Source organism: Microtus ochrogaster, linkage group LG8 (genome assembly GCF_000317375.1).
Source record: "Microtus ochrogaster isolate Prairie Vole_2 linkage group LG8, MicOch1.0, whole genome shotgun sequence".
Classification (NCBI taxonomy): domain Eukaryota; kingdom Metazoa; phylum Chordata; class Mammalia; order Rodentia; family Cricetidae; genus Microtus; species Microtus ochrogaster.
In genome coordinates, this window is record NC_022033.1 from 14,593,907 (window position 1) to 14,619,269 (window position 25,363).

General features: G+C 51.0%; 1 protein-coding gene across 3 annotated transcripts in view; it reads left to right on the forward strand.

The window, feature by feature from the left end:
* The first annotated feature begins 6 nt into the window (after positions 1-6).
* Positions 7-25,363, forward strand: part of Rims4 (regulating synaptic membrane exocytosis 4) — a 57,978-nt gene continuing 32,621 nt past the window's right edge. For 2 of the 3 annotated variants that reach the window (XM_005362947.2, XM_013352205.2), the window contains exon 1: positions 7-112. In XM_005362947.2, coding sequence (XP_005363004.1) covers positions 16-112 — 97 coding nt within the window. In that variant the 5' untranslated portion in view covers positions 7-15. Of the gene's footprint in view, positions 113-24,138; positions 24,200-25,363 lie in introns of those variants that run through there. The other variant, XM_026787149.1, reaches the window with a different exon arrangement.

Consider the following 25,363-nt stretch of genomic DNA (forward strand, 5'->3'; position numbering starts at 1 on the left):
GGCGCGGGTGCGGGCATGGAGCGCTCACAGAGCCGTCTCAGCCTGTCCGCCTCCTTCGAGGCGCTCGCCATCTACTTCCCGTGCATGAACTCCTTCGACGATGAGGACGCAGGTGAGCGCGCCTCGGTCCATCCACCCCGGGAGGCTGTCCCGGGATACAGATGCCTGGGACCCTCGGGGACCCGGGGCGCTTGGGGGAGGCCACTACTGTCTCCACTGTACTCCCGGTCCCGCCCGGATAGGTATCCAGGGGTCCTTTCCACTCCCTCGGGACCCCAGGGATCTAGGATAAGCTCTGGTCCTGCCCCTCCGCCCCAGGAGCCCGTTTATCATCTGCACGCATCCTTCTCGCGCAGGTGGGCCCTTGGGTCGCCTGAACTCAACTCTTCCTATTTATGTGTACCTACATGACTCCCCGGCGACCCGACTTGCCACCACCTAAGTCTAGTATATGGCCCCAAATCAGATCTTAGGGTTTAGGCCGCCTCACCCCCGGGCTTCCGACGTGCCTCCCTGCCGTCTGTTGGAGGTGGTACGCAAATCTTACCTCTCTGAGGTCTTTGTCTTAGCTACATCCGGAGGCTCCCCGCTTAAGACCCCTGTTTAGAGGCCAAAGCCTTGAGTGCCCCTGTTTGTCTCTCGTTCCCTTCCCCCACAGGCTGAGGCTCCAGACTCTCTTCAGATTGGGGCGGGCCGCACAGAACTGGCCCGGTGTCTGCTGGCCTTTCCTCTTTCCTCCCCAGGGAGGTGTAAGGCAGCGTAAGTGCTAACTACACCAGCGCACCTTCCAGTGTGTGCCCCTAACTCGGGTGCCCTTGTCCCTAGAGTACCCTTTCTGGATGGGCTGAACCCAGCTACCAACCCACAACTCAAACCTTCTGCTCCTAGGCCTAGAAAAACAAGAAAACCAAAACCAAACAAACCAAAACCAAACCTCCCCCTCCCATGGCAGCCACTGCCCAGGGGTGGGGAGGAAACCAGCTCTCCGATCCTGGGACCAGGCAGAGGGTACAGAAAGCTGTGAGTTTGGTTTTGGGGTAAAGCAGGGAATCCGACAACAGGTGGGGTACCTTGAAGATTTGGGTGAGAGGTCCTCCAAAGAGTGCCAAGACTAGGAGTTGGAGTGAGATTCCAATCTTTATTCCTTTATTCCATAGCTGTGACCTTGGACAAGTCATGCCATCGGGAGCCTCAGTTTCTTCACCTGCAAAATGCAGGTGACGCCGCCTCAGAGACGAGGCTCCGTGTGGTGGGAGGGTGGAGTGAAATGGTTCTCGAACTGATAATTTGAGTGTTTGAAGTTGATGAGGGGCGGGGAAGAGGAGTGTGTATATGTGTTGGAACAAGTGGGTTCGATACTGATTAAAACACGAATTTTCTCTCAAAAGGAAAAAAAAAAGCATGTATGCATTACCCCAGAATTTTGCTGCACTATTTAAGGAATTCAAGAGCTCAGCTTTCAACTCCCTGCTGGCTGGAGCTTTCTGCCTGGGTTCTGTTATGTGACAGAGTGGTGGGTCATGGGTGCTCACCTGCAGGTGACCGATGGGGAAGGGAAAGCTCCCCAGAGTCTGTGGGTGCTGAGGTAGTGGTAACAGTTGAGGCTGACCCCTGAGAGAATTTTCTACTGCCCTGGAGGCAGGAGTTGGGGGTGAAGATGGCTGTGACATATTCAGCCTAGGTACTAGCCGTCTAACACATCAAACAACCGAGGCCCAGGAGCTCAACTTCTCCCCTGATATAGCTGAGGAATGTTGTATTATTAGTCTAGACAGGACCAGGTGAGGTGGAATTGGGGAGGGGCCTCCAATGTGGTGACCTCTACAGCAGCTAACTCAGAGAGGGAGGAAATCAGGCTTGCTGTAGGGATGGGGTGGCGAGGGGGGTCTTGGAAACCCTGTGGAGGGAGCAGGCTTCCAGCCCCGAAAGGATGTCAGGTTGCTCTCCTAAAGTTCAGCAGGCCGCTTACTTGGGTCTCAAGAGGCAAGCTGGGCAGGAGCCCGTGGGTGTGGGAGCGTCCGAGGCAGGCATGGTTTGGTTTTTCTCCAATCATGCTGCAGATGGTGGGTCAGGGACCTTGACTCCTACTGCAAGACTGTCTAGGCTTCACTTGAGTCAAGGACAGCTTCGCTGAGAGCATTAACAGTAGTTCTAAATGGCAGTCTAATTCCCCTTCCTAAGTGAGTTTCTTTAAATCCCATGTTTCACTCGTAAGAGACCATCTTCAGCCCTCCTAGGCCCCAAATCCACAGGGTGGGGATTTTGTGTCTGTGAGAATGTGTGTGAATGACTGAAACCCGTGTGTGTGTGTGTGTGTGTGTGTGTGTGTGTGTGCGCGCGCGCGTGTAAAACCCAAGGTCATCTGGTGTCTCCTGCCCAAAGTTGAGAGCAGAACCAGGTTTCCGGCTCTCCTCAGAACACCAGTGGCTTCTCTTTCTGGAGGAGGGTTTTTAAGAAGCCAGATCTCACAGTGCAGAAATTGGTTCCCAGGTGAGAAGGCCTTGGGGAGCGGTTGGTAGCCCAGGGCTCTGCTTGGGTATCTCAGGCCACCTGCTCATGCCTAAGGCTGTCTCGAGCTTGGGATGGAGGAGGAGAAAGTCTGCTTTCATATCTGGAAGAATAATGAGGGGTCGCTGAGAGTTGGAAGTAAGAACCATTGTCCTGATGCTTCATTTCTCTTGATCTTCTCATTCATTCATTTCCTCTTATCCTGGGCCTATTTCCTTTAAAACAGTACTGAGCTGAGCTAACATCTAAAGGCAGTTGGAATAGGTTCTGGGGTCCTGCACTGGGATTGGCTTAGCCAGAGGAGGCCAGCTCAGACTTGACTCCTCCTGACTTCCTCTCCTCTCCCACTGGCCCCTTTTACTGTCAGTCTGTCCTTGGTGGCTCCATTTCTGAAGTGTGTCCCTGATAGGCTACGTGCTCATCTGGGAGCCTCCCGTTTGTTGCTGTTTGCGAGCCATGTCGAGATATCTTTTCCCATCCCTTAGATTAGGCTAGAGACATCTTCAAGGCTCTCATGCTGTCTCCAGATAGCTCCCTGAGTCATAGGCTGAGGAGGAGACTTTTCATCTGGGCTTTAAATGGGACAGATCACATCCCTGCTTTGGACTTAGGAGTGTTGGGCAGTGGGGGTAAGAAGAAGAAGCTGCCTTCTCTTCCCGTGTCTTTCCAACACCCTTGAGCCCAAGGAAAGGACCATTGCAGGCTTGCTTCAATGCCTGTCAAGAGGAATCTTCCCTCGTGTGTTCTGCGTGCATGTCTTACGTTGCTGCTGCCTTACCTTGTTCCCAAGGACGCTAGGGCTTTAGCGAGGAGACTTGGGTACTGATGTCCATGTCTTTGTTGCTCAGTCTTACTGGCCATGGGTTTGCAACTAGGGTGGGAAGGAGCTAGACACGTGACCTTCTTCTCACCTACATGAGGAAGAAAATAGTAGTACTCCCGGTTAGATTCCATCCGGTCAATGTTTTTATAAATTATTGTCATATGCTGCATGTCCTTCTAGGCATTTATTTTAATCTTTCCTCATAACACCCCCATAAAATTAATATCCTTTTTAACGCCCCCATTTTCTGATAAGAAAACTGAGGTCTAGGCAGAGTAATTCATTCAAGGTCATTCAGCCAGGAAGTGAGGGAGTTAGGGTTTAAATCTGGGAAAATGATCCAAACACACTTGTTTTTAATCATGCTGCTTGCTATGCAGTGGTACCTGGCATGAAGTGGGCTTCAATACATTCTAGTGTTGGTCTGTCTCATTAACAAATGAGAGTTGTCTCTGAGCATGGCCATGGAGAAGACTCCTGTGCATTTGGGCAAAGAAAATCCTGCCTTTCATAGCGTTAGCTGTCATCATTTTAATAGACTAATTTAGTTGCATCGTAGTTTACGAAGGTAGAGCTGGGCTCACCTTCTTGAAAGTGCCTAAAGGGTGGGTATCTCAGGGGACTTGCAAGCCAAAGGAAAGTAGGAAGCAGTCTGGCTTCTCATTTCCCTCCTCTTTCTAAAGAGTTTGTATGTAGCACATCCCCAGGCCGGTTCCCTTGGGGGTATAGTTGGGAACAGGGGTATATCCCCCTTTCTAGTAGATACCAAAAGAAGTTGTTTTATTAGGGTCTGGACCTGAGGCTAGTGTCCCTGAGCCTGACCAAGTGATTTGGCGTCTAGCTCTCCCCCGCCCGCCCAGGAGAAGGGCGGAGAAGCTGGAGGAGCCAGCTCTGATTTGCCCATAGGATGGATGCTTCGATCCAGCTCAGGGAGGAAGTTACCATGGCAACACCAGCCGGCTACCAGTCCCTCTTCTAGCAGTTAAGGCCACATCTCTGGGCTGGAATGCCTTTCATAGCACCTCCCTCTTCCGCTCAGACCAAATCTTTTTGAGGGGAGCATGGTGGGTGGGATCCACAAACTAGTACCGCAGCCCTCATCCCCACCCCCGCTTTTGAACAGAGGGGAAATGGAGGTGGTTGTTTGAGTTACTTCAAGGTTGTGAAGCCACCCATTTCCTGCCAGACAGATCCTGGCAGGAGGAATCAGGGTTCCAGTTCCTGCCAGCACCCCCAGGCACCTGGAATGACCACACTGAAATCTCACCCTCCCTCCCAAATTTACAGGATTTGGCGGAGTTTTCGTTCCCAGGCCAAGTGCTAACTTTTGTCCTTGAAATTTGACCCGAGCTTCATCTGGGAAACGAAATGTCCTACAAAATGCTCCTTCCCCTAGAAATGGTGGGAACAGAGTGAGCCCTGCAGCTCCAGAAGGGGGGCTGGGCTGTGGGCATGATACAGGGAGGCTCCAGTCTATCATATCTTTACGGGGGGCGGGCACCTTAAAGCTTGAGTCTCGGCTCTGGAGCCTCCTCTATCTCCCTCACCTCCCTCACCCCAGGGGAGGTCACAGCCTGTGCCCCTTTTCTTTTCTGCCATTTATTACCCACACCCCAGCTTACCACCTAGAACTGTAATCTCCTTGTTTGTTTTTGAGAAAGGGTCTCACTAAGTAGCCCGAGCTGGCCAGGCATTCACTGTGTAGCCCAGGCTTTCCTCAAATGTGTGATCCTTCTGCCTCAGCTTCCCGAGCACTTGGATTACAGGTCTGTACTGCCACACCCAGCTCCGTAATCGTCTGTAAGTCTGGGAGCTGGGCAGAATTCTTCTTGATGGGGAAACCTGAAGCCTTCTAGTGTATCAAGCCGAGTGCCTTTGTAGTTCAAGTTGAGTAATAAGGTGAGCGTGTAGACCAGGGCACTTGCAGCATGTTATCCTGAAGGAATCATTTTAGGAAAGCCAGGTGCAAGGACACACACACACACACACACACACACACACACACACACACACACACGGACGGACGGACGGACGGACACGTGTACTGCTGCTAGAGTTTTCTCTGACCCCCAGAGCTCTTTTCTTCAGTCCCCTGCTTGGGCTCCAACTTTCTTGGTTTGCAGCTGTCCTCCACTCCCCGCCCCCCCCCCCAGGTGGGGAAGGAAAGAGTCATCTAGTTGGTTCCCTTCGGAGCAGGAGGCCCTGCCTCCCTCCTTGCCGCTCTCCAGTGCTCTGGCTGGAGGCTGAGTTGGGGGCAGCTGGACTGTGCAGGAAAGTGGAACTGGAAGGCAGCACCCCCACCCCAGCTGCTTTTCTACCCCACAGTCATCGCCAGCATACCCTTGAAAAGCTATCAGGGGAGCGCCCCTTCCGTTCTTGGGGCCGCACCAGTCACTGTCTTCGTGAAAAGATCCTAGAGCTTGAATTTGACTCCATGACCCGTGGCCTCAAGCAAATCCCATCAGCTTCCTGAGTTCAGGGTTCGAGGAGGGATATTGATCTTGGTCGGAGCATCTCTCAGGATGGTTTAAAATAAAATATCTGAAGGGCTTCCTTGGTGGTGTCCACTGCTTTCCATGATCTCATGGATTTCTGTATCAACTGAGGTGCTGGCTGCTGCTACATTCATGCCCATTTTACGGATGCCAAATCCTAGTCAGCAGGGGCCATCCACGGATGGTGATCTCAGCCCAGCCGTGCTTACCTGGAGGCTACCTTCCAGCTCTGGAGATGAATTCCCATGTGGGAAGGTGCTGTCACAAGAGCAAATGACAAAGGCCAGGGTACTGGGGCCTATTTGGCTTATGTAAGCACTCCAGGGACTGGCAGCCTGTTACAGACCACCGTTCCTGGATGGTCCCCATGAGTTGGCCAGCGGCAGCTGTGGCTGTGTGACCTCCTTGAAGGATCCAGTTGTCTGCCCTGGCCCTGAGGGCCCAGCCGTCACCTGCCTCTGCAGAACGATGTAGGCCAGGACTAGATTATATTTAACGCTGTGCTATTTCTACTTGACAGCTCTGGAGCACCATTCCCCTCCTCCCTCCTCCTTCCTCCTTCCTCCCCCCTCCCCTTCTGATTCACTTGGAAACTGATGTCAGCGCCTTATTCTTAGCCCCCGTAATTGTAACTGCATTGAGCAGCGCGTACTTCATTAACAGTTTCTGCGGTGGGGGAGTGAAAGGGCTGGGTGCCTGGGCAGGGACACAGGTGGAGGTGGGGACAGGGGAGGCACTGCCAGGACCCTGGCTAGCTGCCTACTTTGGATGGACCAAACTGGGTGGGTTCCAGGTCTGGCTTTCTAAGACAAGCTGTCCTGAAAGGACCGTTGGAAAGTAGTGGGTGGTCCGTTCTCCTCGCTAGGCAAAGAAGGAAACTGAGGCTCAGGTGGGCTGGAGTGGCTTGTCAAGGTCACATGTTAATGGTCCAGAGTTTTGACTGTTGAGCTTTTTGGCCTTTATTCATTAAGTTATTCAGTGCCAAGCTACATTCTAGGTGCTAGAGATGTACTGGGAATGAGTCAGACATGGTTTCTGCTCTACTATGGGAGCTGTGTCCTGGCCTGAGGCATATAGACAGTAACTATGTAATCAATTCAAAAATACATATTTTCAGATTGTCTTAAGTGATGAGCGAGGAGATAACACCAAGTTGTCAGGGGAAACTGAGGCGCAGTGACAGCAGGGTTGAAGCCTAAATGACAAAGAGTCCAGCTTTTCCAGGTACGTAGTCCAGGGCAAAGGCCCTGAGGTCAGGGTGACCCAGAGAACAGAAGGCAGACAGAGGTAGGTAGCTGGTTAGGAACTGGATCTTCATTGCCTGGTAGGGAGTGATCAGGGGTATCTGGTGGGGGAACTGAGGTCCGGTGTGGGGAAAGGAGAGACCCCCATGTGAATAGAGACAGAGTGAAGGACCAAGAACACCTCCTCAGACCCATCCTTGGGAGCAGGTGGCTAAACTTAGAAAGCACAGCCTGGCTTCCTTGGGGCTGAAGGTGGGGGGCACTGTGGAGCCAGGCAGGCTTCTTACTACTCATCCTGCTTGCCCTTAATCCTCCTCCTCTTCTTCTTCCTCAGTGGACCCAGCTCCATAGCTTCTCAGGCTGACAGAACTGAGAGGGACCCTGGCAGCTTCCACGGTGGGGAAGAGAGTGAGGTTGTCCACAGACCCTTGCTTCTGTCCCTGCTTCTTTCAACTCACATTGACCTTGGGGACCCTGGGGCAAGTCTCTTCGCCTCTCTGCACTTAATTTCTCCTCTGTAAGATGGGCCATGGTCATAGACACCTCATTGCTGCAAGGGATGGATTATATAACGTACATCTCCAGAGCTGGACATGGAGGGCTGTGGCCTCTGTGATTTTGCATCCGGTACACAGTTCACAGCAGGTTTTAGCAGTGGTGACTGCTGTGGTTTCCCATCAGTTTGAGCAATGAGCCCCAGCATTACCTAGGTCTGTTCACAGGCGACTGTAGACACTGCCCTGATCCAGGTTTGGTTTTGTTTTGTTTTTCAAGATGGGGTTTCTCAGTAGCTTTGGAGCTCTGGAACTCACTCTGTAGACTAGGTAGGTTTCGAACTCCCAGAGATCCGCCTGCCTCTGTCTCCCTAGTGCTCAGATTAAAGGTGTGCGCCACCACTGCCTGGCAGATCCAGGGTTTCTTGTTCAGTGTGGGACAGTCCTTGAGAGCCTTGCTTCTCACCATCTCCCACCTCTCTCTTTCTCCCTTCCCCTCTCTGTTTGTCTCTCTGTCTCTGCCTGACTGTCTGTCTGCCCATCCCTCTCTTTCTCTGGGGTGTGTGTGTGTGTGTATGTGTGTGTGTGTGTGTGTGTACGTGTACATGTACATGAATGTGTAGAGGCCATAGGTCAACCTTAGGTGATGTTCCCCAGGCACTATCTATCTTGTTTTTGAGTCAGGATCTCTCAGTGGCTTGGAACTCAACAAGGTTGGTCAGTCATGGACCCCAAGAATCTGCCTGTCTCCACTTTCCCAGCCCAGGGATTACAAACATGTCTACTATATGTGGCTTTTTTAATGCAGGTTCTGGGGCTCAAACTCAGGTTCTCATGCTTTTGGGGCAAGGACTTTAACTGCCAGAGCTATCTCCCCAGCTCAAATGATGGCCTTTTAATGCATCTCCCCACGTCTTCGGCTTCAGTGCTGGCTGTTGTCTGCAGGCCCTCTTGTTTCTTCCTGGTCTCTGAGGGCCAGAAGAACCTCAGCTGTGTGAGACTTACAGTGAGCTCCCTGGAGCCTCTGGGAAGCCCCGTGACCAAGTGATGAATGCAGCAGTGTGACTTAGAAGATGCAGCAAGCCGAGGGCTGAACACAGGCAGCCCTGGGATCTCGGAGGGACAGGGTCCAGCACCTTTTACCAGATGGAACTGGGCACTGCCCTGTCCTGCACTGAAGAAAAGTAGGCAGGGCCATGTGTGTATACAAACAGTTCATTCAAGGACAGCCTCGACTCGGAAGAAGTAAGTCAAAGTGATCATGGGTCTAGAAACATACCGCTGCGAAAGTGGTGCCAAGGGGCTGGCTGAGTCAGTTTGTTGAGATGCTTCTGAGACAGGACGGCCAGTGTCTAGGGAATGTTTAGCAGGAGGTGGACCTTGCCTAGTAATAAATTTCTTATCTGGCCCAAATACAACTCCAAAAAGCAAGACAAGGTACCTAGAGCTAGTCTGCTGATGGGATGTGACCATAGCTGATGGAGTGCTCTCTTGGAGGGGTGGCTTGGGTAGCAGCGACCTGGGTCTACATGGCTGCACCATGCCAACTGTGAGTCCACTGTAGGTAACTGGCCTGGGCTTCAGTTACAAAATGCTGCACAGAAATCGAGATCCTGTGACAGTATGAGGCTGTCTGTACCACATGTGGAGAAACAGAAACTGCTGCCCTTCCTAGATCCTGGAATGAGGCGACACACGTGCATAGCTGGCTGAACGGTGGGAGGGTGGGAGCGTGTCACAGACTGGGGTGGCATTGCCTGGGCCTGGCTGGATAATGGTTCACTGGGTGCCCCTGGCTGCCTTAGGAGTCTGAACAGTCATGAATCTTGGTGTCTCCTCTGGTCACGTGTGGTTGTGTGTGTATTTGGGTGCATGTGGGTGCCCATGAGTCCTGGAAGCCGGAGGACAACTTTGGGCATTGTTCTTCAGGAACATCCATCTTATATCGTTTTGTTTTTAAGTCAGAGTTTCTCATTGGTCTGGACCTTTCCAGTTAGGGCAGGCTGGCCAAACAGTGAGCCTCAGGCACACTCCTGCCTACCCCTCCTGTACTGGGGAGGTACAAGGTTGCACCATCACCCCATGGTTTTTTTTTTTTAAAGATTTATTTATTTATTATGTATACAAGATTCTGCCTCCATGTATGCCCACATGCCAGAGGAGGGCGCCAGATCTCATTATAGATGGTTGTGAGCTACCATGTGGTTGCTGGGAATTGAACTCATGACCTCTGGAAGAGCAGCCAGTGCTCTTAACCTCTGAGCCATCTCTCCAGCCCCACCCCATGGTTTTTATGGGTGTTTTGGAGGTTACACTCAAGTCTTTACATAGAGAGCAGTATACTGAGCCCTCTTTCCAGGTGCCCCCAGGACTCGGTACCCCGTCTTCCAAACGAGAGCCTGTTAGTCTTCGTTTTCACAAGAGAAGAACCTCCTACAAAGAAAAGGTCTCACCCCCCACTTATTTCCCATCCCAAGTTCTTTCATTCAGAGTTCCTTTTTAGCTGATCTTTGGTGGATGAATCATTGAATAATTAAGAAAAATAAGCACTCAGGAGGCAGAGGTAGGCAGATCTCTGAGTACGAGGCCAACCTGATCTACAGAGTAAGTTTCAGGACAGCCAGGGCTACAAAGAAAGACTTGTCTCTAAAACAAATAAACAAAAAAAAAAACCAAATTTTTTTAAAAAAATAATGGATTTTGGACATTCGTGTGTGCAGATTCTAAAATTAAATGTATGAAAGATATCCAGTGAGAAGTGTCCTGGGCCCCCCATCACTGGATCTTCCTGCCCCCTCCAGATTTGCGCACTGGCACCAGGCTTCACAACCAGGTCTGTTACTGTTGTGGATAAGAACATCTGTGTTGGAACGAGCTGAACAGCACCAAAGGCCATCAGAGAAACTCTCCACCAACCTCCCGCCGGTCCACTTCATAGCCACCACGTCAGTCTTTGGTTTTTGTTTTTATTTTTGAGACAGGGTTTCCCAGTGTAGTCCTGGTTGTTCTGGAACTCACTCTGTAGATCGGGCTGGCCTCAAACTCAGATCCACCTGCCTCTGCCTCCCTAAGGCATGCACCATCATGCCCAGATCTTCAAGGCTTCCAGTGTCTCCTTGCTTTCCTGTTATCAGATTGAATCCAGTGCCTGTGATGGGCTCCATCTCTGAGCCAGGCACTGTGAAGGCTGCACGGGAGCCAGCTGAGCCTGGGTCACTGAGTCAGATTTCAGGCAGAAGGTGTGGGTTTGAGTCCTGGCCCTGCCGAGTGTTACCGAGAGACTACGATGGAGTTATGTAACCACACTGAGCCACCTGTAAAATGGGTTTATCAGAGTCCCTTCCCACTGCAAAGGTGCCGGGAGGATTGAATGAGTTGGTATTTGTCAAGTTCTTTATATAGAGCCTGGTGTGCACTAAAAGTGAGGTGTTCTAGTGCTTAGTATTACGGGGCTTTAACCCCTGAGATTGACCCTGGCTATCTTGGATAAGGACCAGCGAGGCATCCTCATTTGTCCAAAGTCTCCCAGCAGGTGGCTAAGAAAGCCAGAAACAGTGCCAGTGTTCCCATACGCGTGACTCAGCCTTCCCTGACCCCAGATGTGCCATGTGCTATGATGGATGGACCCTGCTGGCACCTTAGGCTTCAAGTCTGTACCATACATTTCCAGCACGCAATGTCCCTGGAAAATGCCACTTGCAGTCCCCCGGGGACCCGGTGGGAGGATGTGTCACTGATTGGGACCTGCCATGGAAATTAATTAGAGCCTCAGAGCATGTCTTGAGGAACATACGTCTTCTGCCTGAGTCCAACACCACGCTGGACCAGGAGTCTCTAAGGCCTACTGAGCCTGGGCGAGGCCACCCTCAAGTGCCCTGACACCAGGATACCCCGGATCAGTGGATAACTGGGTGGGTATCAGTGCTGGAGAGGAGGGAACCTTCAAACTGGGAGTCTCTCGCAAGGGAGGATTTTGCACATAGATGATATTTAGGGTCCTCGGGGTTGTCTCAGGTGGAAAGCAATATCGAGGCCATGCAAACTCTCCCTCCTACTTCACAACTTAACCTGAACTTTGAGTTTGGCTGAACATAGGTATGAGGCATGGCAGAGAGGCCTATGGGATGAGCAAGGAACACAGGAGCCACCATGGGTATCCGACTGCTTGTGTCCAAAGTGGTAGCATCTGAAACCAGCTTTCTGACCTCCTGTGTTAATAGACTTCCAACTGGGGAGAAGACATAACTTCCAGGGCCAGGCAGTTCCCATCGGCCAAAGGCGGGGCTTTAAAGTTAGGACAGCCACTTAGGGGATGAGGGTGGTGCTTGGTAAAAGGGTATATCCAGGGCATTGATGGGGCCCAGACATCTGCAGTCAGGGAACTCTGTCTAGAGTAGGGGAAGCGGATGAGCCAGCTCTGTACTGGCCCATGCCTAGGCAATGGCATGTCGCCTGTTCATAATTCTGCAAGGTAGGCCTGGTTATCTCAAGAGGTCCACTTACAAAATGAGTCTATGGCTTGACTCCTGTCTTGGCCAGGGCTGTCCACCTCATGAGAGCTGGAGCCTAAGTCTGAACCCATCCCAGTGGTCTCTTCCGCCTTCTGCACTGTATTTCCAGTTCTTCTAGAACATATATGTGTATCCGATGCTTCCCAAGGCTTCTTTCCCAGTGCCACCTCGGAGGCCATCTGCCTTGACTTCCTCTTTGCATCTTCCAGGCACAGAGTCCTCCAGGCTGAAAAGGGATTTCAAGCTTCTCAATCTCACGTTGTCCCATGGAACCGTGGCCTGAACTGGAGAAGTGGGCAGGCTGCCTGAGGGGATGTGACAGTTTGCAGGGAAGCCGATCTGTCCTAGGGTGACCTGGATTTGGGATCTCATTTCTACCAGTTTGTAGATTGGATGACCCCGGGGCTTGTCATTCTCCTCTTGAACCCTGGTTTCCTCATTGGCTGAACAGCACGTGGCTCTAAAGCAGCAGCTAACCTGAGAGCTCAGGATGCTGCGTGAACCCATTTGACTCTGGTTCGTCCATGGCGGAGAAGCTGAGAAAAGAAACAGCGATGGCCTCTGTGTTTGTGGAAGAAGCAATGTGTGCACAGGGATAGTCCCAGTTTAGGGGTGCTCTGCAGAAGGGGCGCAACAGCACTTGCCCTGCTGTCCGTGTTTGGGTTTCCTCAGATGCAGACTGAGGTAAGGGTTCAAACTCAAGCCGCAGAGGAACCTCGCTCGTGAAGCTACTGTTTTTTTTTCTGAGTTGAAAGTCAATTAGCGATTGTGTGTTATTCATAGAGTTGACAAAAGTGGTCTGTGATGCCCGGGAGGGACGTGAGAAAGTGAGACAGGGGAGAAACCAGACACAGCACATCTTTAGGCCGGTGACCTCTGAGTGAGGGGGACTGGAGGTTAGCCTGGCTGGAGACTCTGGGGATACTCTCTGGGGCTATTCTGTGAGAGGCCATACAGCCGCGATACGTTGGTCTTTTCAGGTCCTAAATCTCTGTTGCAACTTTTCAGCTCCACAGATTGTATGCAAATGAACAAATACTGGGTCCTAATAAAGCTTTATTGACAGGTGAACTCAGACTAAGGGCTGTAGCTTGAGAACCCCTAGAGTAGAAGGCACACTTGAACAAAGGAACTGGGTTGTTTATGTTTCAGTTTCCTTAGTAATGGGAGCAGGGGTGGGTGCTGAGAGTGGATCATCGTCATTATTTTCAGCAGCATGGGGAGGGGGGAAATAACCCTCCGGCAAAGAAATGCAGGTGCTGGTAGAAGAGGTCAGGATAGGGGAGTGAACCCTGGGATTGGCAACAGCTCACTGTAGCTAGGGGTGTGGCTTGCTTGACCACTAGAAGGCAGTGTGGAGAGAAGGCTGAAGGATGAACAGAACATCAAGAGCATGACAGGGGTGGGGATGGGGGGTGGGCTTATTACCTCACAGTTCTGTTGCTCTCTGGCTCAAAATGGCGTCTCCACACCTGATGCTGCTTGGCTTCGTTGCTTTCCACGCTCTGGACGGAACCCAGGACCATGCATGTGCTAAGGAAGCTCTCTTCCAGGGAGCTCTTTCCCCAACCCCAGTAGATGATCTTGTTCTAGCTTTCCTCTTCTGTGCCTCTACTGGCTGTCCGCTCCTGGGGTGCCTCTCCCTCCTCTGGGAAGTGCTGCTGGAGTCCTCCGCTTGCACTGTGTGTTCCCATGGCCCTCTGCTTTTCTCATTCTCCAGGGACTTGTGTGATCCTGTGTCCCACCCGGGCCACTGGTTTAGGACAGGCAGTCTGGCTCCCGAACCTCTTCCTCCCTTCCTAGTGCCTTGTTCCTCCCTTTCTTTCTCTAGTGGCTGCTGTTGCCAGGCCCTGTTCTGGGAACCCAAGTCAAGTTCCCTCTCATTGTCTTCATGGAGTGATGTTTTTTTGGGTTGATATTGGACAATCCAAAGAAACAGCAGATGAGTCTGTCACTCCAGTGGTAAGAGCCAGGTGAGACAACATCCCGGAAAAGGCCATGGCAAGGGAGCTGACCCTGAGGACAGAGGGGACAGCTAAGATGGGACCTGGGGCATGAGAACAGTTGACCTTGTGTGGCAGCAGAGGGTTAGAGTGGACAGGAGGCCACTGTGCCAAGCTCCGATAGACAGGTATGGGGACACAGGTGGAGTCCTGGAGTCTCCAGTCTGTGTGGTTGTTCTGCCCATCCCACTCTGTTCCTGTCCTTCTAACTCTCTCAGGTGTGTGTGCGCGTGCACGCGCGCGCCCGCACACACACACACACACACACACACACACACACACACACACACACTAACCTAAGGTCTGTCCATGATAGAACTATAACTGGATTTTGCTCTCCAATTATGTCTTCCAGAGGTTCTCCAATAAGATGGGGCATGGTAAAAACCGAGGGCTTCAGAGTCAGGAACCCCAGCCTGACCCCCACTGGCAATCAGGGACCTTAACTATGTTATTTGCGACTCTAAGGAGATTGTCTTTCTTGCTGTAGAAGGGGACAATGCTGATTAGCCCCCACACACGGAGCCCATCACCTCACTCGCTCAGCGAAGCCCCATGGTGTCCTAAGGAGGATTGATGATGTCATGTTACAGATGAGAAGATGGAGACCCAGGATGGTCACAGAGGCCACCCAAGGTCACACAGAAGGGGTCAGAGGCAGGGTTCCTGGAGTCTAACCTTAGCTTCTTGGCTTTGCTGCCATCTCGTAGGTTAGGGGTAAGAGAGAGGAGCCTTCACCCAGTGAGACCTAGGGCTCAGGAAACATTAGCTCTTGTCATGGTCGGCAGCTGTCAAGGACCCTGAAGTTGGAAGAGGGCTGGGTCTTTTGAAAGCCCAGAGGAAGGACTATGTGGCTGGTGGGGTGGTATATTGTGTCATACGTCATTGCTACCCCTTGCATCTGAACTTCAGGGCAGCTGGAGGCATTGTTGTCTGTTTAGCAGGTATGGGACATGACGCTCAGACATGGGGTTTGCAAATATTCAGAGACCTCTTTGGCCTCACAGGGCAGAGTGGAGACAAAGGGGAGGGTCGGTCCCTTTGCACATAGTGATTCTTTTCACACGAATGGGCCCTGGTCCAGGCCTGTGATGGGCCCATGTCCAAGCTGCTGCGTAGGCCGGAGCACCAGAGGGAAGGCAGGAGTGTATCACCAGGCTGGTCTGGTGATGCTCGGAGGCAGGGAAGTGCAGCTGGAAGGCAGAAACAAATTACTCTCCCAGAGCCAAGGCCGGGCCAGTTCCTGCCGGGTTACATTATTAAATTTGTAATCTTCGTTCTAATACTTTCCAGCCGTGAATAAGAGCCAAATTTAAAATGCCGGCTTTACATTTCTGGAAGGGGGTTCTTTGTCGAGAGCTTTTGAAACCCATAATTTTTCTCCAGAGGTGACTGTCTAAGTCTTTTTTAAAAAATTAAAATAATAAAAAAAGGAAAACTATTCTTTAGTTAAAGGTTGAAGCTGGAGGGGTTGACCCTGCTTGTACGTCTCCAGCCCTAGGAAGGGCTTAGCATCAGGCCAGACCTGCAGAGACTCAGGTCTGTCTTAGAATTTGAACCCCCAAATCTGGGCTTTGTGGAGGAAGAGAGTGAGAAAACCTTTAGGCTTACTCCCCCCCCTCCCCGGAGGTGTCAGATCTCTAGATTTTTTTTTGTTTTTTTTTTTTGTTTTTTGTTTTTGGTTTTTCGAGACAGGGTTTCTCTGTGGCTTTGGAGCCCGTCCTCCTGGAACTAGCTCTGTAGACCAGGCTGGTCTCGAACTCACAGAGATCCGCCTGCCTCTGCCTCCCAAGTGCTGGGATTAAAGGCGTACGCCACCATCGCCCGGCAGATCTCTAGATTTGTAAGAGAGTTTGGTAGAAACTGAGTCATCATTTCAAAAGGATCAGCCACTATTCCCGTGACCTGCAGGTGGCTACTGGTGGCCCTGGTCTTCTCACCACCTTAGTCCCAATTTTTCAGAGAATTGCCAGATTCCCTGGTTGTTTCTGTCTGACCCTCCTCCAGCCAAGACCTATCTCATGGGTATGAGGAACCTTAGAAAGAGTAGCGCCACCCAGCTGGCCTTTTCATGCTGGGGATCCCAGAATTCCCGACTTATGCAGCCGTGAACCAGTGGGGTCTATTCATATCCCTTCCCTGTGTTCATCCAACTGAGGGCAGACTCTACCACTGGTGACCTGACCAGTGACCTTGAAGCTGCCCTTTGTGTAGGTGAAGACAGCACACAGGTGTGCAGTGGGGGCTGGGAGCGGCAAGCAGGGGTGGGCTATGGCTGAAATCCAGCACCCTCCTCTCTTGACGGCCAGCCGCGGGCCTCTGCGGATTCTAAATCTGAACCTGCCCCAGCCTTCAAGGTCATTATGAAGACATATTTCTCAGAATAGAAGGAGGGGACATATTTTATTTAGTAGCCCTGATTTATAACTTTTAAATATTTAGAATAAGTATGAGAGCCTCGTTTGTATCCCTGCCAGAGCCGTACATATTAGGGGCCTTTACATCATCTTTTGAACTAAGAGTGTGACAATCTGCTTGGCTCGTCCACCCTTGTGACCCACGTCATGGGCTCAGGTGCAGGAGCCTGGCTTAGACGGCACTTCTGTGCCCATCGGAAAACAGTGTCTTTTCTCAACCCCGAGGCTCTTCCTCCAGGAGGGCGAGTTGGAAAAAGAACCCCTCAGTCCAGTATCAGCAGTATATGCTCCGTGAGCAATGCCTCGCCTCTGCTATTGCCACCCTCCCCGAGGCACCTTTGTTCAGGGCACAGCCTGCCTGTGAGTTCCCAACATCCTCTCAGACCAGAGCCAGGGAGGAGCCGTCGTCAGGACCCGTTGACATTCCGGGATCCAGAACTGTTCTCAGTGCTGAAGTCATCCTCGTCCTAATGGATGTGTCTGCCAGATACTCCGAGCACTTCAGCCTCTATCGAGGCATCAGGCTGGGAGGAGAATACGATACCGCAGCTGACACTGCAGATGGAGAAACCGAGGCACAGAAAGGGCAGGCTTGAATTTGGCTCAGGATCGTTCAGTAGTAATTTCAGATCCACATCTGCCTGCTCCTTGAGTCTGTTAGTCTAGCCTCTGTCCTATACTGCCTTTAAAAAAAAAAAAAGCTTTTTTTTTTTTTTTACATTTATCTGCTGATCTTGTGCATAGGAGCAGGCATGGCACAGTGTGTTCATGGAGCTCAGAGAACAACTTGCAGGAGCTGCTTCTCTCCTACTGTGTAAGTTCCAGGGATCACACTGAGGTTGTCACACCAGGTCACCTTTCATTGACGCAGCCAATGGTCACTGGCACTTGTTTCTGTGTGCTGGATCCTTATTGCTATGGAGCCAGAACCTTCTACTGCCCAGGGCAAAGACAACAGGTCAGATAACTCAGGGCATGGCCAAGGGGATGTTCCATTGAGCGTAGGATGCTGAGAACCACTGTGGTTCAGAAGAAGGTGCTTACTAGCTGCAAGACGCCCAGGCTTGGGCACAGGATAGGCTTTCTGAGAACAAAGTAATTACATTATTTATGTCTGTTGGGAGCAAAGTAGGTACAGCAGAAAGTGGATACAGGGAAGAGGGGTGGCATGGGTGGGCTGGAGAAGGCCCCAGAGCTTTGCTCAGTAACAGCCTTCGTGGAGACCAGAATTACATCGTTATCTTCAGATCTTACTGGTCGGATGAGATGGGTGGGACTTAACGTCCACCTTCACCATCCTTCAGAGAACGGGGCTGGAGAGAGGAAGAGCCAGTCCTTCACACACTTCCGGTGGGCTGGGTTGGACCTCAGCCCTGAGCGCCTCCGGCTGTGATCTTGTCCCGGCACAGGGTACCTTTCATTCCCATTTATCATCTTAACTTTTGCATGTGTGTGTGTGCGTGCGTGTGTGTGTGTAGGGGTGTTGCACCCTGTTTGTGAATGTAGAGGCCAGAGTTGATGTTAGATGTCTGTTCTCCAAAGTTACTTTTTGAGGCAGGGTCTCTCATTGAATGCAGCACTCACTGATTGGACTTGACAAGCTAGCCAGGAAGCTCCATCCTGGGCCCACTTCCCCAGGGCTGAGGTTACAAGTGCTCACCACCACATCTGCCTTCTACACGCCTGCACTGGAGGCACTTGGTGGAGTTATCTCCCAGCTCCATGGCTTCTACATGCCTGCATTGGAGGCACTTGGCGGAGTTATCTCCCCAGCTCCACATTTTGTTGTTGTTTTTATTTTGTTTTTTTTTGAGGCAGGGTTTCTCAGTGTAGCCCCAGCTGTCCTGAAACTTGTACTGTAGACCAGGCTGGCCTTGAACTCACAGAGATCCTCCTGCCTCTGCCTCCCAAGTGCTGGAATTAAAGGCGTGCACCAGCACCATCCGGCTCCCAGCTCCACATGTTAGCCTTGCTTATAAACACGTTATGAACACATACATGTACCATCCCCACTGGCATTTCCTGCATACACACTGCACTATCAGGTGCTGTGCTGAGGTTTCATAGGTGTTCCTTGTGTGCCAAGGGTCTGGGACTGCATACATAGCAGATATAGACACCTGTACTGGCTTCCCCGGGTCTCACATGCTCAGGCAATGCAGGGTGTGGTCATAGTGGAAACTTGGGGAGAACACAGAAAAAGCAGATAAAAAGAAAATAAAAACAATTCCCAGAGCTGAGTTTAAGCTCCCGAACCATGTATGGGGGCCAAAAAGAAGCCAGGTGTGATAGCACATGTGTGTTATCCTGGTACTGAGGAAACAGACATTCCAATTCATGGGGCTCAGTGGCCGCCCTCCCCAACCCACTTAGTGAGTTCCAGGCCTCTGAGAGACCCGGTCTGAAAACACAAGGTGGGCAGCTCCTGAGGAATGACACCTGAGTTTGACCTCAGGCCTCCATGCACTAGCGCTCTCTCTCTCTCTCTCTCTCTCTCTCTCTCTCTCTCTCTCTCTCTCTCTCTCTCTCTCTCTCTCTCTCTCTCTCCCCAAACAGACAGAGACAGAGAGAGACAGAGAGAGGATGTGTGTGCAGGAAGATGCGCTTAAACCAAAGCAGGCTTATACTATGACGCTGTTTTTTTGAGCTGGAGCCACCACTGTTCAGAAATCACCTCAAAAGGACCTTCACAGGTTGGCCTCCCTCGGATTTCTAGGATCAGGTCTAGAACTGAATGCTGTTGGTCACGAGTTTGTCCAGGCTGAACAGGGACAGCACAGCTCATACAACTCAGCCTGATGGGCCATGGCGCGTATCTATCCCTGCTTTTCCAGTCTTTTTCCTGTAAAACCAATCAGCAAATAAAATGGAAAACTGAGAGCCCTTCCTGGGATTTTATTCTATGCCTGGCCCTGCATTTCAATGCAGAAGCAGAAGGCTTGTGAGCTATAAATAGCCCCAGCCTCTTCTACACAGTGGCAGGAAGCATTTGTAGGTTGTCTCCTCCCAACCTGGTGACCTGGATTACTTCCTCCCTGCAGTGGCTGCGTCCCTTACTGCCTCCTGTCTGTCCGGCGTGGAGCAGAGCGGGCCCTGTTTGTGAGTAGTTCATGAGCATCTACACAGGGCCACACCCTCTGGGATGGATACACAGGCTGTGGTAATAACCCCATCTTAGCCTTCCAAGGCAGGGGGCGGGTAGATGTAGACACAGTGGTCCACGGAGGAGACCCTTCTGGTATGGAAGTTCAGTGAGAGGCTTCCTGACTAGGAAGTAGGGAGGGGGTGTTTCCTGGAGGAGCTCCGGGAGGAGGCAGCCTGGGAGGAGGAGCTGATGGATCATTGATCATGCTGGATATAGTCATGTACAGACCAACTCTTCTCTGTTACTAAACAGACTATGCATAGTGAGAATGGGCACTGTGTTTTTTGGGCTGGTGGTTCCGAAGGGGAGGGGGCGTGCCCCTCTTTTACTGGTCCTTGATTCCATGTTTTTCTGGATTCCCAGCTCAACCTAGACACTCGATCAAATATCTTCATGAAACCTGGAAACTCATTGTCTCGTATGCACCCCGGTGATGCTTGTGTTCAGCCACACTGGGGATTAAATATGCTGTCCGGTCTCCATCCAGGAACCACAGCTCAGTTCCTGATTTCCCTGATGAATGGGGGCATAGTCTCTCTTGGGTGCCTCCAGTGGTAGGAAAGGGAGTTCATAGCCTCTTGGGACTCCTGCTCCACCAACAGGCAGCTTCTTCTTGTATCCAAAGTCACCTGAACCATTAGTCCTGACGCATGACGACATGGCTAATCCAGCATGCACAGTGGAGACTTTTGTTATCTACAAAATAACTACTTTGGAAAGCCAAAAAAAAAAACAAAAAAAAAAAAACAAAAAAACAAAACATGGATTTCAAACACAGTCAGACCTGAGTTCAAGTATCTCCCTTCTTTATTATTGTCCTACCCTATGGGCTGTGTCCTTGTCCTCTTTGTATCTCAGAGTCTACGTGAGTAACCTAAGGGACATATGGTTCTTAATGGTTGGGTCACTGGAAAGATTAAGCAGGTGTGTGTGAGCAGCCAGCTCTATCATTTCCATTATGGAGGACATTTGAATGGTGAAATCAATATCCAAAATGTTTTTATTGAGTGCTTAGTGTGTGACCAGCCCAACCCTGGGTGATGGGAACATTGCGAGCAAGTTGACAAATGGCTGCCGGAAGTGTCAGCTTGGTGAGTCCCACTTGTCATCGTCATTACGGTGGGGTGGCTCATTCAGTGTTATCGATGAGAAGACACAGACCAGGTAGTGGTGCACACATGCAGCCCCAGCACTTGGGAAGTGGAGGATCAGGAGTTCAAGGCCAACCTGCGATACACGAGACCCCCGTCTCAACAAAACAAAATAAACGAGTGAGATGGGGGAAAAGAGAACAGTGAGAAAGTTGGGGTGAGGGGTGGGTTCTAAAATCCACTCAGCTGGCAAGCTGGGAAATTCTGGCTCACGTCTTCCACGTCTTTCTCTCCTTTTCTTTAGCTTCATCAGGTTCTTCCCAACAGTCCTTATGGGACGGGAGGAAGGAAGGGGGCTAGCAGATCATTTGCACTGGATACAGGGACTTCTTCAGTCTCAACCCCCATCGTTTCAGCCCCGTTCTTCGGTTCCCTTTCTCTGCCATGCTCCCGGCTTCCCTGCTCCTGGCTCACTTCCCTTGCCAATCTAAGTCTTGACACCTGGAAGCCCCAGTGTTTATGAAATACTTATTTTCAGTTCATAACCTTGAACCTCACGGAGTTTTATACAAGTGGTGTCATGGGTGCCTGTCTTTTGTCCTTTGGGGGAAATCAGGACTATTCTCCAGGGGAAAACAACTTTCAATAGACTTTCAAGGGAGTCCACAGAATTAGGAGCACAGAAACGTGTGATTTCGGTTTATATGGAATGGGACTGGGTACGCTAGAGGAAGACACGGTGCTCGGGTCCCTGCCGCTGGTGTCCCTACCCCAACTCCTCTGAATGCAGACAACGAAAGCCTTGTTGAGCCTCATTCACGCATCTATGAAGTAAGCATAAGACCCAGAATGTAGGGTTGCTTTTCCCCTCATCACACTGTCATCGCTGTCAAGGTCATCATCGTCACTGTCAGTCAGGCCTCCAGACTGGAGGTCCTGTCTTCCACACCGTGCCTTCTCTCACTTTTCCTGCAGCTTTACACGTTTATTTTATTTTTTAGTTATGTGTATGGATGTGTGTCTGTGTGGGGTATGTGCACATGTGTGCAGGCGCCTGTGTCCACCAGATGAGGGTGTCACATCCCCCGGAGTTACTGGCAGTTCTGAGCTGCTTACTGTGGGTATTGGGGACCAAACTTAGAACTTCTGCAAGAACAGGAAATGCTCTTAACTGCTGAGACATTTCTCCAGCCCCTTTCCCACATCTTGATCTCATCGAATACTATTTCCCCTTGATCACTGTGTCCTAGCTACTCTTGCTGACTTATGTGTCTGTGCGCACGCGCGTGTATGTGTGTGTGTGTGCCCGCGCATGAGTGTGCAGGAATATGCTTGCATGCTCATGCACACAGAGGTCAGAGATAATCTTAGCTGCTCAGGTGCCATCCACCCTGTTTTGTTTTCTGTTTAAAACAGGGCCGCTCAATGACCTGGAACTGACCAGTAACCCCAGGGATATTCTGGTCACCCCCTCCCCAGAGTTACAAGTGTAAGCCACCACACTTGGCTTTTTATGTAGGTTCTGGGGCTTGAACTCAGGTCTTTGTGTTTGCCAGGCAAGCACTTTACTGAATGAGCCATCTCCAACTTGTTCGTTGAGCACACGGTCTATAAAGCTGCTGTCCCATTGGCTGTTTCTCTGAAGAGATGGGAAGGGCCGGAGGACAAGGACTTCACCTGCTATGCCCAGTACTCTGTCCCCCCACCTCAGTGCTCTGCCCCCGACCTGCCATGCTCAGTGTTCCCCCTTCACTAGTACACGAGCACATGTGTGTACATCTGGTGTCTGAAGAAGCAGGGCAAGGGTGGGACCAGCTGACAGAACCAAGATATGCTCAGGAGGGGTGACTGGCCCAGCCTGAGAAAGTGCAGGATGGAGACACGGGGAGTCTGATGGGAGGTGAGGCCCCTCCTATCCCTTGGCAGATTGCCTGATGCCTCACTTGGCTACAGGTGTGGCAACTTGGCAACCATGAGAGGGCGGTGGCACCCCCTTCCTTGGGAACTGGGGGGCCCTTCTATATTTCACCTTCTACCTGAACCTGTGTCTTCACAGCTAGAAGTAGCCAAGGATGGGAGTACAAGGACACCTTGTCCTCTGCCACCAACAGGGATTCTGCTCCCTCTTTTCAAAGAGGGCTACAGACCAGGGAGGACAACACCTTTAAAAAGCCGTCCCTCCCTGTTATCTTAGAGGCGAGCCCAAACCTCTCTCCCAACTCCCCACTCTCCCCAGTCCAGTGTGACTCAAGACGAGCTATGGCTGTCACCACTGGAAGGCTTTTCAGGGTAGGCAGACATCTGGAAAGAAGTCCCAGAGGCCCTCAAGGCTTAGGACCTTGGCAGACATCACCAGTTAATCAAGACCCTCTTCCCTGGGACCATGGTAGGCATCACCCATCAATCATGGCACTTTTTTTATTTTCTCAATCCAGACACAGTGTAAGAATTCTTAGCATGGGCTATTTTAGGCAACAGTCACCAGAGAGAGAGAGAGAGAGAGAGAGAGAGAGAGAGAGAGAGAGAGAGAGAGAGAGAGAGAGAAAGAGAGAGAGAGAGAGAGAATATGTTGATCATCACCAATCTGCCAGATGGGTCAGAAATTTTTATGATGTCACATGGGAAGTCCACGGTACAGCTGGGACCAGATCCACATTGCCTGAGTCCTCGCTAGGGCTTGCCATTCCCTGCTCCTATTGCTTCCTTTTTTCCATCAGAACTAAGGTTTCTAGGTGCTGAAGAATAGCTTTTAACCCGCGAAATTACAAGCCCTAAAGATTTCTGCAGTGTATTGTCTGTCTGGAAGGTTCTTTTCTAAGGAAGGAATGAATAGCATTCATTAGCTCCCCAAGAGGCTCCTTCAAGACCAAGAAAAGTGATGAAATCAAAAAAGAGAGTCGTCTCGCTACTCAATATGTGGGCCACAGATCAATAGCATTGGCCTCATCTAGGGGGTGTCAGAGAGGCAGCCTTTCAAGTCCCACCCCAAACCTGCAGGGACAGAATCTGCATTTGACAAGATCCCCAGAGGGCCATTTGCACGTTACCCCTGAGAGGTGCCAGGTTGAAATTCACTGGGCACAGCGTCTGCCTGGAGCACCTGCTGCTTGCCAGCTCTAAGGCAGGCGTGGTCCCTGCCCTCATTCGAGAGAATGGAAAGAAACAGGTGCCACAGCCGAGCTGGGCCGAGTAGCGAGATGTCTTTGTTTAAACTGAAGAGAAGAAAGGATCCCAGCCTGCATTAAACTGGGCGTTTCTTGTGGGGAGGAATTAGTTGGTGCAGGGAGCTGCTGTCCTGCCGAGTTCAAAGAAGGACTGGTCTTGGGACCCAAGGAGTGGAACAGGATCTACAGCAGACATATCACTTCTCATGGCTCCTGGCGCTGAAGGCAGCTCACCCAAGGTGGAATTGCTTTCATGGGCGCTGCTGCTAGGTACTCTCAGTTGGTTCCAATTGGTTGCTCTCTGGTAAGCTCTAAGGAAGTTGGTCATGTGTTAGTTGAGGAGGGTGGAGGTGGCGAGCCTGAAGCACAGAAGACAGCTTGCCTTGGTGGGTTGGGAGGAAGGGATTTGTCTCCCTAGTCCCACCCTCTGCCCCACATCCTTGTTCTCCATTGTTTAGGGCTAGGCTGTCCTGGGACTTTCCATGAGGCCCTGATGTATGGAAAAGGAACTATCAAAAATCAGGTACATGCTTAACAAGGGCAGTAATGGCCTGGGGCCTGGGCCTTGGGGGAGTTGTGGCTTTGGATCCTGAGAAGCCAACTCTTTCCCACAAGGGGCTGTGGTTACGAGTCCCAAGGCCACCATGTGTGCTGTCTACTTGAGATATCCCGTGTTCCCTTGTGCAGCATCGCTTGGTTAGCTGGCTTTCTGCTAACTTCGTCCTATTGGTTGATAGTTTTGCTACTGATTTTCTTTTATGAAAACTATATATAAGATGTGGCACTTCTTAATAAACGTGCTTGGCATAAGACATAGCTTGTTCAAAACCTCCTGCTTCTAAACTTTCCTGTCCTCTTTGTCTTCTGATTCCCCTGGTCCTTCCTCTCAGGGACCTGCCACTGAAGAACAACCTATGGATACAGGCCACCCATCAGGGTGTTTTCATCTCTGGGTCCCTGTTGGTGTTCAAGTGCATTCTGGGATGAAGGCTTACCTGGCCTTCTAGCAGGGTTCACAAGCTAGCCTCATATTTAGCTAAAGTGCTTCCTGTCCCTGACAGAGGCCTTCCTTGTCCCCATGTACCATCTCCTTGACTCTGAGGGGTCTGTGTAGAATGGAGTTAAAGTTAGGCCTGGAATATGAGATGATATAGATGGAGAGATATATGTTACACACACACACACACACACACACACACACACACACACACACACATCTCTTACTGGACTATAATCCACATACCATATAGGTCACCTGTATAGTTTGTATAGTTTACAGTTCTGTGGGTTTTAGTATACCCACAGATAATTAACTATCATCCCAGTCAGTTGTACAACATTGTTGCTACCCACCAGAGATACTTTGTATTCACGTGTCAATTCCCATATTCCCTCACTCTTGCCCTGGCAAACACTAGTCATTTTATCTCAAAAGATTTGCTTCTGCAATGGTGTAAATCAAGTTACT